Source organism: Pogona vitticeps, chromosome 5 (genome assembly GCF_051106095.1).
Source record: "Pogona vitticeps strain Pit_001003342236 chromosome 5, PviZW2.1, whole genome shotgun sequence".
In the NCBI taxonomy this organism is placed as follows: Eukaryota; Metazoa; Chordata; class Lepidosauria; order Squamata; family Agamidae; genus Pogona; species Pogona vitticeps.
Window position 1 is genome coordinate 58,374,951 of NC_135787.1, and position 13,019 is coordinate 58,387,969.

At 44.6% G+C, this 13,019-nt stretch overlaps 1 protein-coding gene across 1 annotated transcript in view; it reads right to left on the reverse strand.

The window, feature by feature from the left end:
• Nucleotides 1-13,019, reverse strand: part of LOC144583216 (uncharacterized) — a 548,560-nt gene that overhangs the window by 157,423 nt on the left and 378,118 nt on the right. Inside the window, exon 2 of the mRNA XM_078376660.1 lies at nucleotides 248-4,313. Within this exon, the coding sequence (XP_078232786.1) occupies nucleotides 248-3,155 (2,908 nt within the window). The 5' untranslated portion in view covers nucleotides 3,156-4,313. The remainder of the gene's footprint in view (nucleotides 1-247; nucleotides 4,314-13,019) is intronic.

The following is a 13,019-nucleotide window of genomic DNA, read 5'->3' on the forward strand; positions in this document are numbered from 1 at the left end:
TGGATCGCGTAGACTATGGCCAGACACTCCTTTTCCACGGTTGCCAAATGTCTCTCACCTTTCTGGAGTTTCCTACTCAGGTAGGACACTGGATGCTGGTCACCATTTTCATCCTCCTGGCAAAGAACTGCTCCTACCCCGCTGTTAGACGCATCGGTGTAGATGATGAACTCCCGGTCGAAGTCTGGAGCACGCAGCACTGGATAGTTGATGAGGGCCTCCTTCAACCTCTGGAACGCCTCCTCACAGTCGCTGGTCCACGGGATGCGGTCATCAGTCTTCTTCCTCGTCAGATCGGTCAGCGGAGCCGCAATCTCGCTAAACCTCGGGATGAACTTTCTGTAGTAGCCCACCAACCCAAGAAATGATTTGACCTTTTTCTTGGTGTTGGGTCTAGGCCAATCACGAACTGCTTCTATCTTGGCTTCTAGGGGTTTGATCACTCCTCCCCCTACTATGTGACCCAAATATTTTATTTCTGGGCTACCCAGCTGACGTTTGTTCTCTTTGCAGGGCCTAGGCCAAAGCACTTCCTCCCCTGGGTTAAAGTGCCTCTCCCTGCCTTCCTGGTCATCCCAAGCTTTCTTTCTGACCTTTTGAGCTTGCAGGGTCTCTGCTGCCAGCTCTAGGTTTCTCTTTAGGTCATTCCTTAAAGAGTCTATACATGTCACAACATCTTGTGGGTCATCCTGGGTGATCTGCTCCCAATTTTGTTTGATTAAATCAAGGAGCCCTTTCACCCTTCTTCCAAACAAGAGTTCAAACGGACTGAACCCGGTACTGGCTTGTGGCACTGATCGATAAGCAAACAAAAGGGATTGCAGCTTCTGGTCCCAATTGTTTGGATTCTCTGCCAAGTAAGCCCTAATCATGCGCATCAAAGTCCCATTGAACTTCTCCGTTAACCCATTACTTTCAGGGTGATAGGCAGTGGTTTCCTTGTGCTTAATTCCACAGATTTGCCATAAGCGTTTCATGAGCTTCGATGTGAATGATGCGCCCAAATCTGTGATTATTTCTGAGGCAAATCCCATCCTGGACATATACCCCACCAAGGCATCTGCCACTGTGTTAGTTTCAATGTTAGTCAAGGGAATGGCTTCAGGGTACCTCGTGGCATGGTCCACAATGGTGAGAATGAACCGGTTCCCCCTCTTTGTGGCCTTGGGCAAAGGTCCCACAATATCCACCCCTATGCATTTGAACGGAGTGTCAATCACAGGCAAAGGGCACAACTTTGCTTTGGTCCTGTCACGATTATTCCCCTGCCGCTGACACACATCACATTGTTTACAGAACTCCCTGATCTGCTTCTCTATGTCAGGCCAGTAAAAATTCTGTGTGATTCTCTGCTGTGTCTTGTTCACCCCTAAGTGCGCAGCAAACATGTCAGAGTGCCCCCTTTGTAAGATCATGGGGCGATACTTTTCAGGTACCACTAGCTGACTTCTGATCCCATCTCCCCCTTTTGAGATATTCCTCAGGGTCTCTCTATATAAAATTCCCTTTTTCTCTCGAAATCTCACTGGGGTTTCAGGTGTTAGCTGGGCTTCAGTCACCTGTTCAAAACACTTTTGGAGAGTGGCGTCTGCCTTTTGCTCTTGGCCAAATCGGCTGTCTGTGGTTAAGGTTTCCACCACAGCTTCTGAACTCCCCTCTGCTTCCGTCTCTGGCTCATCAGTACCCCCCTGAACTGTCCCCGTGGTGGCTTGTGAACGTGTAACCACTAGCACCCGTTTCACATGTTCAGCCAGGTCATTTCCCACGAGCACGGCTGCTGGCAGAGTCGATGAAATCGCTAGCCGCCAAACTCCCCTCCAGCCTTGAAAGTTCACAGGTACCTCAGCTACTGGCAATGAGATCACCTGCCCCTCAATCCCTGCCACCTTTATGCTCTCATTTGGGATTATATACTCCCTAGGAATAATATCTGGATGGCACAGGGTCACCTGGGAACAAGTATCCCTTAACCCCCTATACTGATGGTCAAGTATTCCTACGTCCACCCCTGCTGTTTCAAACAACTGTGAATCTGTTCTCACAAGTAAGCAGCGCCTGACCTCCACAAGAGGACCATTTTCCTCAGCCTGATCAGCAGATGTAACTGTTCCAGATTGAGTAGCCATGGCAACAGGCTCCCTCAGTGACAAGGAGCTTTGCTCTTTCTGGACACAGAACACAGCTTTTGGCTTGGTTCCACTCGAATCATGAGGCACAATTCTTTTTAGCTGCTTTAATTTCTCACACTCTGAGATTAGATGGCCCTTTCCCTGACAGAAATAACATTTTCTGCTGTATTTTGAGTCTTTCTCATCTTGTTTTGGTTTTCCCTCCAAAATCTGAGGTCTTGGTTTCGTGTCTGAGGGCTTCCCTTCACCATGGGTCCCTCCCCCTTGCTGGTTTCTTCCTGGTCCCTGAGAGTACTTGCTGTAGGTTTCTTTGGGTTTACCTATCGATTTCCCCTCAGCACCTAAGGGCTTTCTTATTTGGGAAATAAAATCTGCGATCTCGGCTGCTTCTGCCACAGATTTCGGTTTCCTTTCCCTCACCTGGAACTTCAGTTCCCCATGCAGGACTGAATAGAACTGTTCCAGCGCTATCAGGTCTTTGAGCTGCTGGTATGTCTCTGTTCCCTCCTGAGATAGCCATTTCTCTAGCAGCCTCACCAGTTGGGCCCCCACTTGGGTAAAAGTCTGCTCTGGTTTCTTTGTGAGGGACCTGAATCTCTGCCTCAGCTGTTCCGCATTTATCCCATGTCTGGCAAACACCAGTTTTTTAAACTCTGCGAAATCTTTTAGCAGTTCCTCTGGCATCTCTGCATAGACTTCTGCCAGGCTGCCACTGATTAAAGATCGCATAATGGTCATCTTCTCAGTTTCCCTTACTGAGAAGTCCACAAACGCTCTTTCCACTAAGGAAAAGAACACCTCAGGGCAATCTCCCTTGTGGTATACAGGGAATTTCTTCAGGTCAGTTTTAGACAATTGGCCTCCTTCAGAATCCCTATTGTTATTATTGTTCTGGTTCATCATTTCCAATTTTCTCAACTCAAACGCCATCCTTTCTTTTTCCAGAGCAATTTTCTCTCTCTCTAATCTTTCTTCTTTCTCCATTCTCTCTATTTCAAATTGTCTTTGCCTTTCCCTTTCCTGCATTTTTCTCTCTCTAATCTTTCCTCCACTTCAAATTGCCTCATCCTCAGTTCATGCTGTTGGGCTATGAGCAATTTTCTGAGTTCTGGGTTCTGTTCTCCCGTGCTGTCACCCTGCACTGAGCCAAATTCATCCTCAGAACCTTGGTCTACCTGGGGGTCTTTCACTTCACCCATTTCTGCCATTTGGCTTCGAGTCAAGGGCATAATTCCCCCCCCCCCAGAACAGGCTGCTCTCAAAAGTCAAGCCTCAAAATAAAGCGACCACTTTTTTTTTCTTTTGCCTCAGAACCAGCCTTCTATAGATTGCTGCTGTTCTTCAGCACTAACTTGCAACTGTAGCCAGCCAGAGTCTACCCCCCTCTGCTAGGCCTCTCAGCAGGCAGGCTAGATCACTGCTACTTCACACAGTTTTGCCTCAGCTTTTTTCCCGCCAAAACAGGTTGCCTCAGAGCTCCCTAATCTAGTCTCCCCAGTTGGCACGTTCTTCCACTAGCGCACCTCCCCGTGAGGTACGCCTAGAAGATTACCTACACGCCCTCAGATTGTCCCTGACTAGACCCCCCTTGCTCTGGGCACACTTGCCAAGGCTTTGCTGGACCACTGGACAACTGGACCAGTCGTATCCCACACGCTGGACACCAATCAATGTGACAGACCCAGACCTACTGGGGTATGCCACAGTTTCACTAAGCTGCCACCAACCATTCCCTATAAGAAGTCACACAGACCAGGGATGGATTTTTAACAAATAAAAGAACAAGGTTTATTTACATAACACACAGGGAAAATAAAATGATCAAATGAATAAGATACAGTAACGTGGCTTAGTCTCAATCATACATACACCAGTTTGGTTCACACAGAACGCATTTAACTAAAGCACAGACCCTGAACCTATCAGTTCTGGCTAACCCTACAGACACCTGAACCTATCAGGTTGGTACTGACTGACACACAGTAGTACCCTGTCTGACACACAGACTCCCACTCAAGCTTCTTCTCTCAGCTCTTCTCCAGCTTCTCCTAACTTCTCCACACAAGCTCCACATATATATACAGTACAGCCCCTCCTCCTGATGTCCCGCCTTCCACTCCCCATAGGCTGGAACTTTCCCTCCAAACCCATGACAGACAGGTAACATCAGTGCTGTATGTAACACTGAATGCCTGGCTCTAGCTTTTAAATTTAATTGAGAGGGAAGCCTTAGAGGACCCACTCAGGCCCCAAAGAGGACACTCTTGGAGGCTTACAGGAGCAGGAATAATCTATTTTAGGAAGAAAAATGCAAAGAGAAAGAGAAAGCATTTTAAATTTGAGCGAAGGCACACGAATGATCAGTCTGCTGCATATGGCGCACCCATGACTTCTGGGGGACATGGAATGAGCCTCCCAGAACAATGTCAGGATTGTGAGCCTCTCCAGGAGTCCTCTGGGTAGGAACAACATCCCATCAGCTGATCCTTCTACTCTGGAGGAAACACCACTGAATTGCTTCTGGCATGAACCAAGACGATAATACTTTTCTCTCTTTCTCTTAAATTGTTCATCAGTATAAACAATATAAGAGAACACTGCTAACATTATGTCAATAACTAAGTATCTTGATTATCCGAACTACTTTTACAACCTTCATGTAAAAATATGTACATAAATCTTCATCAAAACAAACTTCTCATTTTAAAAAAATTCCACACCAGCTGGGTTTGCAAGCCATCCAAATCTCCAGGACTGCAAAATCTTAATTCGTTGTTTTTACTGGGTCAAACTTTGTGTTTGTTTGTTTGCTTGCTTCTCACACATTGGCAGAAATTACATTTCACATTAATGTCCTCCATTGTTTCACTATTCCCATCCTTCCTCCCTCATCTATATTTTTTGTTTGTTCATTTTTAAGGTGGAAGAGAGTCAATGCATAATTATCCAATAGCTGTTTCTTACTTATTCTTTTCCTTACACCCTGCAATCTGGTGATTATGTGGCTCCTCCATTTAGTTTTGTCAGTGTATTCTGTGTGGACAAGGACAGAAAGCTAAAGAAAAGGAAAACAGAAAAGGAACAGGGAGAATTCAATAGGGAATGGACCGGTAATTACTTGTTCATAGAAAAGAACTTGAAATTTATCTGTCTCATTTGTTGTGATGAAGTTGCTATTCCAAAGGATTAGGAGAATGAACAAGACATTTCTCTGAATTTTAACTGAGGTGAAGCAAAGGTAGGGTGAGAGTGGGCGGGAACTGAAAGCAAAGGCACTATAATGTCAAGTAAACCTCCTAACAATTTATGAATAAAATTTAAAACCAAAGAGAGATAGTGATCCAAGGTATTTATTTCTATCTTGACTTAAGTGTCAATCATTATAAAGTAATTTCTGATGAACTTCCATGTGCACACGCACACGCACACACACACACACACTGTTAAACTCTCTTTGAGATCCATTGCTGATATGAGAAAACATTGAGACAGACAAATGTTTAAATGCTTTTTCACATCAGCAGTTGGCATCTGAATGCCTGGCTTGTTTTGAGAAGGCATCAAAAAGAGTTTAATAAGACAGGGGGACAAGAGTTCAGAGTCCCTAGTATGTACGGTAGCTTATTTACTAGATCTTCTGTATTGTCTGGAAAAATTTCCATGACTAATTTTTTGCCATAAGACATGTGTGGCCCTGGCCTGGAGAGGTTATTTGGGCAAGAATAAACATATTAAGGTTATATGATTGGACCAAGATGATTAAGACATGATGAAAAGCCATTTATCACTTGGAAGATGAATAACACTTCATATTTAAGACACTGACATTTGAATCTCAATTATAATTCAAAGTTTGGATTTTAAATAAATATTTTCTGATGTCTATAGACCTTTGCTTTTGAAGGATCAAAAGATATAACTCTCTAGACTCTAGCCTCAGAACACCAATTTCAGCAAGGGAAAAAAAAGGAATTTTAGTATACATATAGCGATGTATAAACATCACTAAAACTCCAGCACTCAAATGGTTGAAAGTTTATTCTACTCAGTCCAAAGACAGTCCAGTATATGCATAAAAGATAACTTAGCTTATTCTTGGTACGGTTGACCTTTTGATCAAATGGTACTACTGTTGTTCCTCTACTGCTGTAGGAAACAGCTTCCTTCAGCTGTAGGAACCAAAAAAGTAATTACTAGTTTAAGAGGCCAAACGGCAGTAGATAAAAATGTGTGTGGTTGACTTTTAGATCCCTCTATTTATATTTTCCATTGATGATAATAGTTCAACCCTTAACCAGCTCTGACTTTCATCCACCTAAATTAGCAAGTAGACCAGTCTCTATTTGACTTGCATAAATGAAATTGTTATTCTATCCTACTATGAAGTAGAACTTAAGAGAACTCTTCAAACCATTGCTTAATGTTGCATCAAAGAGTGGATCATCAAAGGACTAAGACCCTTGTTTCCACCAAAAACTTTGCCCAATATAGGCAGCAGATGGACAGCCATAATACTGAAAACGCAGAGATTAGAGATGTGTACGAACACATTCACAGCAGTTCCTTGTGGTTCAGCCCTTGGGCCACACAGCTGTTCTGTGGGCACTCCAACTCCCTAGTCCCAACTCCTCTGTGGTGTGCACACTCAGAGGAAGCACCAAGGCTTCCCAGCTCTGCCTCCTCTGGCAGGCATCCACTCAGAGGCAGCACAAAGCTCAGGGTGATAAGGAGTTGGCTTCAACCCTCAGTCTCTGAGTCAAGGAACAGGGGATAAGAGTTGCAGGAAGCACCACATTAGTCTCTCTCTTTTTTTCCTGGTATATTGACAACATTTTAAAAAGTTATTGTTTTGGACTCTAAGCCCCAGAATCCACTAGACATCATGACCAATGGGCTTTGAATAACTGGGTCCAGAAACCAGTTACATACAGTTCCCAAACTATCTGAGTGGGAAAAATGATAGACCTTATTCTTTGTTTTTGATGTAGCTATGCTGACAACAATGTTGATGAACAGTGGTCCTCAACCTTGGGCCTCCAGATGTTTTTGGACTTCAACTCCCAGAAATACTGGCCAGCAGAGGTGGTGGTGAAGGCTTCTGGGAGTTGTAGTCCAAGAACATCTGGAGGCCCAACGTTGGGGACCACTGTTGATGACAATAAAGATGGTGATGATAGTGAAATGTGTAACATTTCCTTTACTTCCCTACTGATTCTGCTCACGTCCCTCCCCATAGAACAAGGTGTTATTTCTTTGGACTACAAGGAGACAAAAATAGCATTTTCAAAGAGAATGGAAGAAAAAGGATGAATAGATTGTTTTTATTTCAATTAAACTAAGTGAAAAATTGTTTCCAAGGAAATGTATACTCATAAAAGGCATAATCAACACCCACCCATCCTATGTGTTCAGATGCATGAGTGGGAAGGCACTGCCACAGAACTCAGCAGTGTTTTTTCATCTATCCCCTCTCTTCTTTGTCTGGTCCCTAGGCATATGCTAGCCATGACTCACGCAACAAGAGGTTTGTGTACAATTTCCACATGCATGTCCATTATTGCTTGTTTCCCCTTAGAGCTGGAATATACAGACAACTCATGCCTGGGGGAAAAGAAACCCAGAGAATGTGCTTGCTTTTTATTCTGGTGTCTTTTTTATTATGTCTATTCTAGCATTTTTTTAAAGTAGCAGTACAATGGGATTTTCTAATATGGAAGAGAGGAGCTGAAATCTCGTTGCTCAGTATAGTACGTCACACTGAATCATTGAATCAGTAGAGACTTGTTGAGTCAACTCTATAGGTTCCATTGATTCAAATGGGCCCACTCTTGTTGCAGTTTACTTTAGTGCAGCAAATCACAGCTAGAGTAGGCACATTTGAATCAATGGAATTTACAGAGAAATTGCCTCACTGGTTGAATGGGCCTACTCTAGTATGACTTCCTACCAAGCGTGAGTATTTCAGCCAGAGATTTCTCCAGCCACCCACAGTTCAGGACAAAAACTTTAGATGCATTAAAATGTTGGCAGTCAGTATAAACCAAATGTGCATTTAGGTTCTGCAGCTACATACTCACAAGGGATAGCTTCAGCTTCGTCTCCAGCTATCCACTACAGTCTACACAACACACATAAGCAATTATGAGGTCAGCACTAGCATTGCTACATACACACATAGCTTCATTTGTGAGCATGAAAAAACTCTGAGAAGAAAAGTGGCTGTTTATCAATACAGACTTCTTGCTCTTCCATTTTAGATCAAAGTGTCCAGTGTTGGGCCTTAAACTTTTCACATCCGACACAGAAAATCAAAATCAACTGCCTGCCTCACACTGCTGATAAGGGGTCTGGCTGGGATGATTGCTGTAGCGGGGATGATGCCAATGGGTTGAGTTCTCCTCCCTTCAGGGGTAATTGTTAATTGCATGAGGGTGAATAAGTTAATAGAGTTTGGTGCCTCTCACATCAGTCTCTGATATGGATGACCTTCTGTCAGCACATCTGCCTGTCATACGATTCATCTGGGCAATGGTGGCAATATTACTCACAACTGATTGCAGAGCTGAATCAAAGAGAGGTTTAGAAAATAAAATGCAGCATATGTTTACAAAAGCGGATACACATTATTCAATTAAAGGTGGGGCACGAGTGCTTGTGAATCAATAATTATTTATAATTACCTAGCAACAGCCTTGCATTACTTATGAAAACTGTTTTTGAGCAGTTCAGTGTTCAGGATTATTCTGTTAAAAGGCCTAAGAAATTAAAAAGAACCATGCTGGGGAAAAAACCTTCATCCTACTGATTTCACCTATACCATACACAGTCTTCTACACCTCTGTCATATCTCTCCTGACTTGCCTGTTTTCTAAACTAGCAAACCAATTTTTTAACCTTTTGTGGGATTGCTGAAACCACCCCCCCCCACTTTATAAGAGCAGGCTCTCCACCTCTCAGAGAGTGCTGGCTGGACTCCCTACCAACAGATCATCTATGAATTGGAGCACTGGAAAGAGAGAGGCATAATGATGCCCTTGAGGCCGCGCAAATGGTCATGGCTGGACTTGGACTTAAGGAGGAGCAAGAGACAGGAGAGCAGGACTGTCAGGAGGATGCTCTGGTTTGGGAGGAGTGCGACGCCCAGGAGGTGCTGCTGCTACCAGAGAAGTCAAAAGCTGGATGGCAGATGGTCCTCAGACATGACCTGCAGATCAGCTAGTAGGTCACGCTGCTCATGCCACTGGAGGAAGCCTCATAGATCTATCGAGACCAGGCGAGGCACCAAAAGTCTTGAGAACCAGCAGTGGGCTTGCTGCAAGCAGAAGAAGCAGCAAAGGCAAGCTGCCTTGCAAGAGTAGCCCCTTGGTCAGCCTCCCTTCAGGTCCTGCGACGGTCAGTCTCCTGCTCCTCCCTGCCCTCCACCCCACTCAGTGGGAAATGCTCACCAGGTCCACGTGGAGTTCGGCCAAACTAAAGGATTACTGTACCTTTGGATTGGCGGCTGCCTGTGGGGACTACAGGGGAATGGCTGGGGAAGGAGCCTTTGCAGCCTACAGCGGCACTTGGCAGCAGTATTAGATTTAGATTAGATTAGGCATCCTTCAGTCTCGAAAGACTATGGTAGCGTGCTCTGTATGGAGGGCTTGGAACAGCGCCTAGTGTGGCTGAGAAGGCCAATTCGAGAGTGACAGTCCCTTCCACACTGAAGACAAACCCAGTCTGTCCCCTGTCCGGCTCCCTGGTTTTGCTGCTTATGTGACTTCCTCTTTGCCTCGGCCTGCTGGGCAACGGTCTCTTCAAATTGGGAGAGGCCGTGATGCACTGCCTGCCTCCAGGCTGAACGGTCAGATGTCAGGGTTTCCCATCTGTTGAGGTCTATTCCTAAGGCCTTCAGATCTCGCTTGCAGATGTCCTTGTATCGCAGTTGTGGTCTCCCTCTGGGGCGCTTTCCCTGCACTAATTCTCCATAGAGGAGATCCTTTGGAATCCGACCATCAGCCATTCTCACGATGTGCCCAAGCCAACGTAGACGTCGCTGTTTCAGTAATGTATTCATGCTGAAAATTCCAGCTCGTTCTAGGACTGCTCTGTTTGGAACTTTGTCCTGCCAGGTGATGCCAAAAATCCGTCGGAGGCAACGCACATGGAAGGTGTTCAGCTTCCTCTCCTGACGTGCACAAAGGGTCCAGGACTCACTGCAGTACAGGAGTGTGCTTAGAACACAGGCTCTATAAACCTGGATCTTCGTATGTGTCGTCAGCTTCTTATTGAGCCATACTCTCTTTGTGAGTCTAGAGAACATGGTGGCAGCAGGTATACAACATCCTTAATGCAGAATCCCATGCCTGTCCCACCTGTGTGAGGTCCTAGACCTGGTAGAGAAGATGGGGCTCTGCTACTCCCATTAAGATATATACATATTCTCCAAAGACTGGTGGTATGGGTAGAGGCTATAATTCCAAGCTCTGTTTAGGACCCTGGGCAAGGTGAACATGGAAGAGAGAGAGAGAGAGATGGCTCTATGAACTCATATGATCCATGTTGAACCCACAGCAGTTAGATCTCTATGGGGCCCTTTCCAAAAATCCAGATATCAACAAGACATGTGCATGATAGTCACAGGACTAGGATTGTGAGGACTCAGGGCATCAGCAGAAACCTCAAGAAATTGCTATACTTCCCCTGGGTCATCAGGCCAGAAGACAAATCTTAGAGCAAACAGTACTGCTTCAGAAAGTTTGCTTTTACCATGTCTAGTGGTTTTAGTGCTTGGGAAACCTGCTCCCCACCCTCACCCAAGCAGGTGGCAGAATTCAGTACTTCAGCACAAAGGTGTTTCTGTGTCACAGTGCATATAATGTTGATATAGAAATATTTAGATTCTCTGCACACATATATGTTATTATGAAATTGTTACGTATAGGCCCACCTCTCAACTGCTCACCTGAAAACCTCAGATTCAAAGCTAATGATGCATGAGGTACTCCTGGTCAGCAGATCAAGGAAGGCAGATCAAGGAACAGAGATGCAACCTGTACTGGATAGGGTTGCACCCTCTCTGAAAGCATAGGTGTGCAGCTTGGGGTGTTCCTAGATTCATCTCTGAGCCTAGATGCCCAGGTTACATCAGTGGCCAGAAATGCATTTCCACAATTATAACTTGTGTGCCAGCTACGGCCATTTTTGAGAGGGCTGATCTGGCCACAGTGACACGTGTCTTAATTATATCCTGTCTGGATTATTGTAATGAGCTCCATGTGGGAAAACCTGCCGAAAGTGTCAGGAAACTTCAGCAGGTCCAAAATGCAGCAGCCAGACTGCTGATTGAAGATGGTTACAGGGATCACATAATCCCCCCATTACAACAGCTCCACTGGCTGCCAATCAGTTTCCAGGCACAATTCAAAGTGCTGGTTTTGAACATTAAACAGTCAGACAGACCTGGAGACTGGAAACACTCAGAAGCAAAAGAGCACACCTACTATGTTCCTTAAAATTTCTACTACGCTGCAGATACACGAAAACCATACCAGCCTTCCTCAGGACAGAAAGGACCATCCTTTCCCCACATGCCAGCCGCATCTACAACCGCCTGAAACATGCCCTCCTACAGGAAAGAATCCACACAACCCGCAAAAAACTGGACCCCACAGACAAAGAATTACTAGGCCTACACATCACTATCAGCCAAAAAATGAGAAGTCAAGATTGGGACAAGATTGATACCCTCTCTTACAAAAAGATGGAAAAAGAAATGATGAACCACACAGCCAGACAAAAACAGAAATTCAACAAATGCCAAACAAGCCAACAGAAACCTACACTAGACACCACGTGCATCATCATCAACCTACCGGGACACCAACTCTCCCCAGAAGAAACCTCAGTCATAAGCAAAGGAGGAAATTTTGCAGTAACACCCAGCAAAATCCCTGTGGAAGACATAATTGCCAATGTAGAATCAGCATTATATAATCTTCCAGAAGAAAAATAAGAGGGGAAGTGACTAGGATCCTACGGAAAGCAAACCCCTCCCCAAAAGCAACATAACGAGAAAGGAGAGAAATGCCATCAAGTCCCTGAACTCAGACCCGGACATCATCATCCTGCCAGCAGACAAAGGCAATGCCACAGTAATCATGGAAACAGAAGAATACAAGGACAAAAATCAGAGAACCTCTAGACCCCATCACCTACAGAAAACTGAAACGGGACCCAATCAACAAAATCACAAAACAAAAATGCTGATCAGGAGTTCCTCCCTGCACCCCAACATCCTTCAACGAATCTGCAAGACAGAACCTCTCCCACCAAGACTATATGGACTCCCCAAAATCCACAAGGACTCAATCCCACTCAGGCCCAGTGTAAGTGCCATCAGCTCCCCAACATATGAGACCAGAGCACAGAGTGCTGTCCTCTGAAGATGCCGGCCACAGAGATTGGCAAAACGTTAGGAAGAACAACCTTCAGAACACAGCCAAAGAGCCCGAAAAACTCACAACAACAATATTTTGTTTGTTCCTTTTAAATATTTCTATACTTAGTGTACTTAGCTTTAAATATTGCCTTTTAATGATGTATGCCACCTTTGTATATTCATTGTTTATTGTCTTTAAATGGTGTAAGCCATCTTGGGTTCTTTTCTAAGGAGAAAGGTGGGGTAAAATATTTTAAATAAATAAATAAATGGGAAGACAACACATAATAATCATAGCTCAAGTGAACTAATCTGGCAAAATATGGAGCTGGTGGTGCCAAACTACTAAAGCCCCACTCAGTCCAGCTGATGACATAAAATGCCTTTTCTTCAGGCATTGAAAAAGGTATTTTGATTATTTTTCTGTGCATTGGGAACTGCAACACAGCACTCAGGAAGTATAAGAGCCA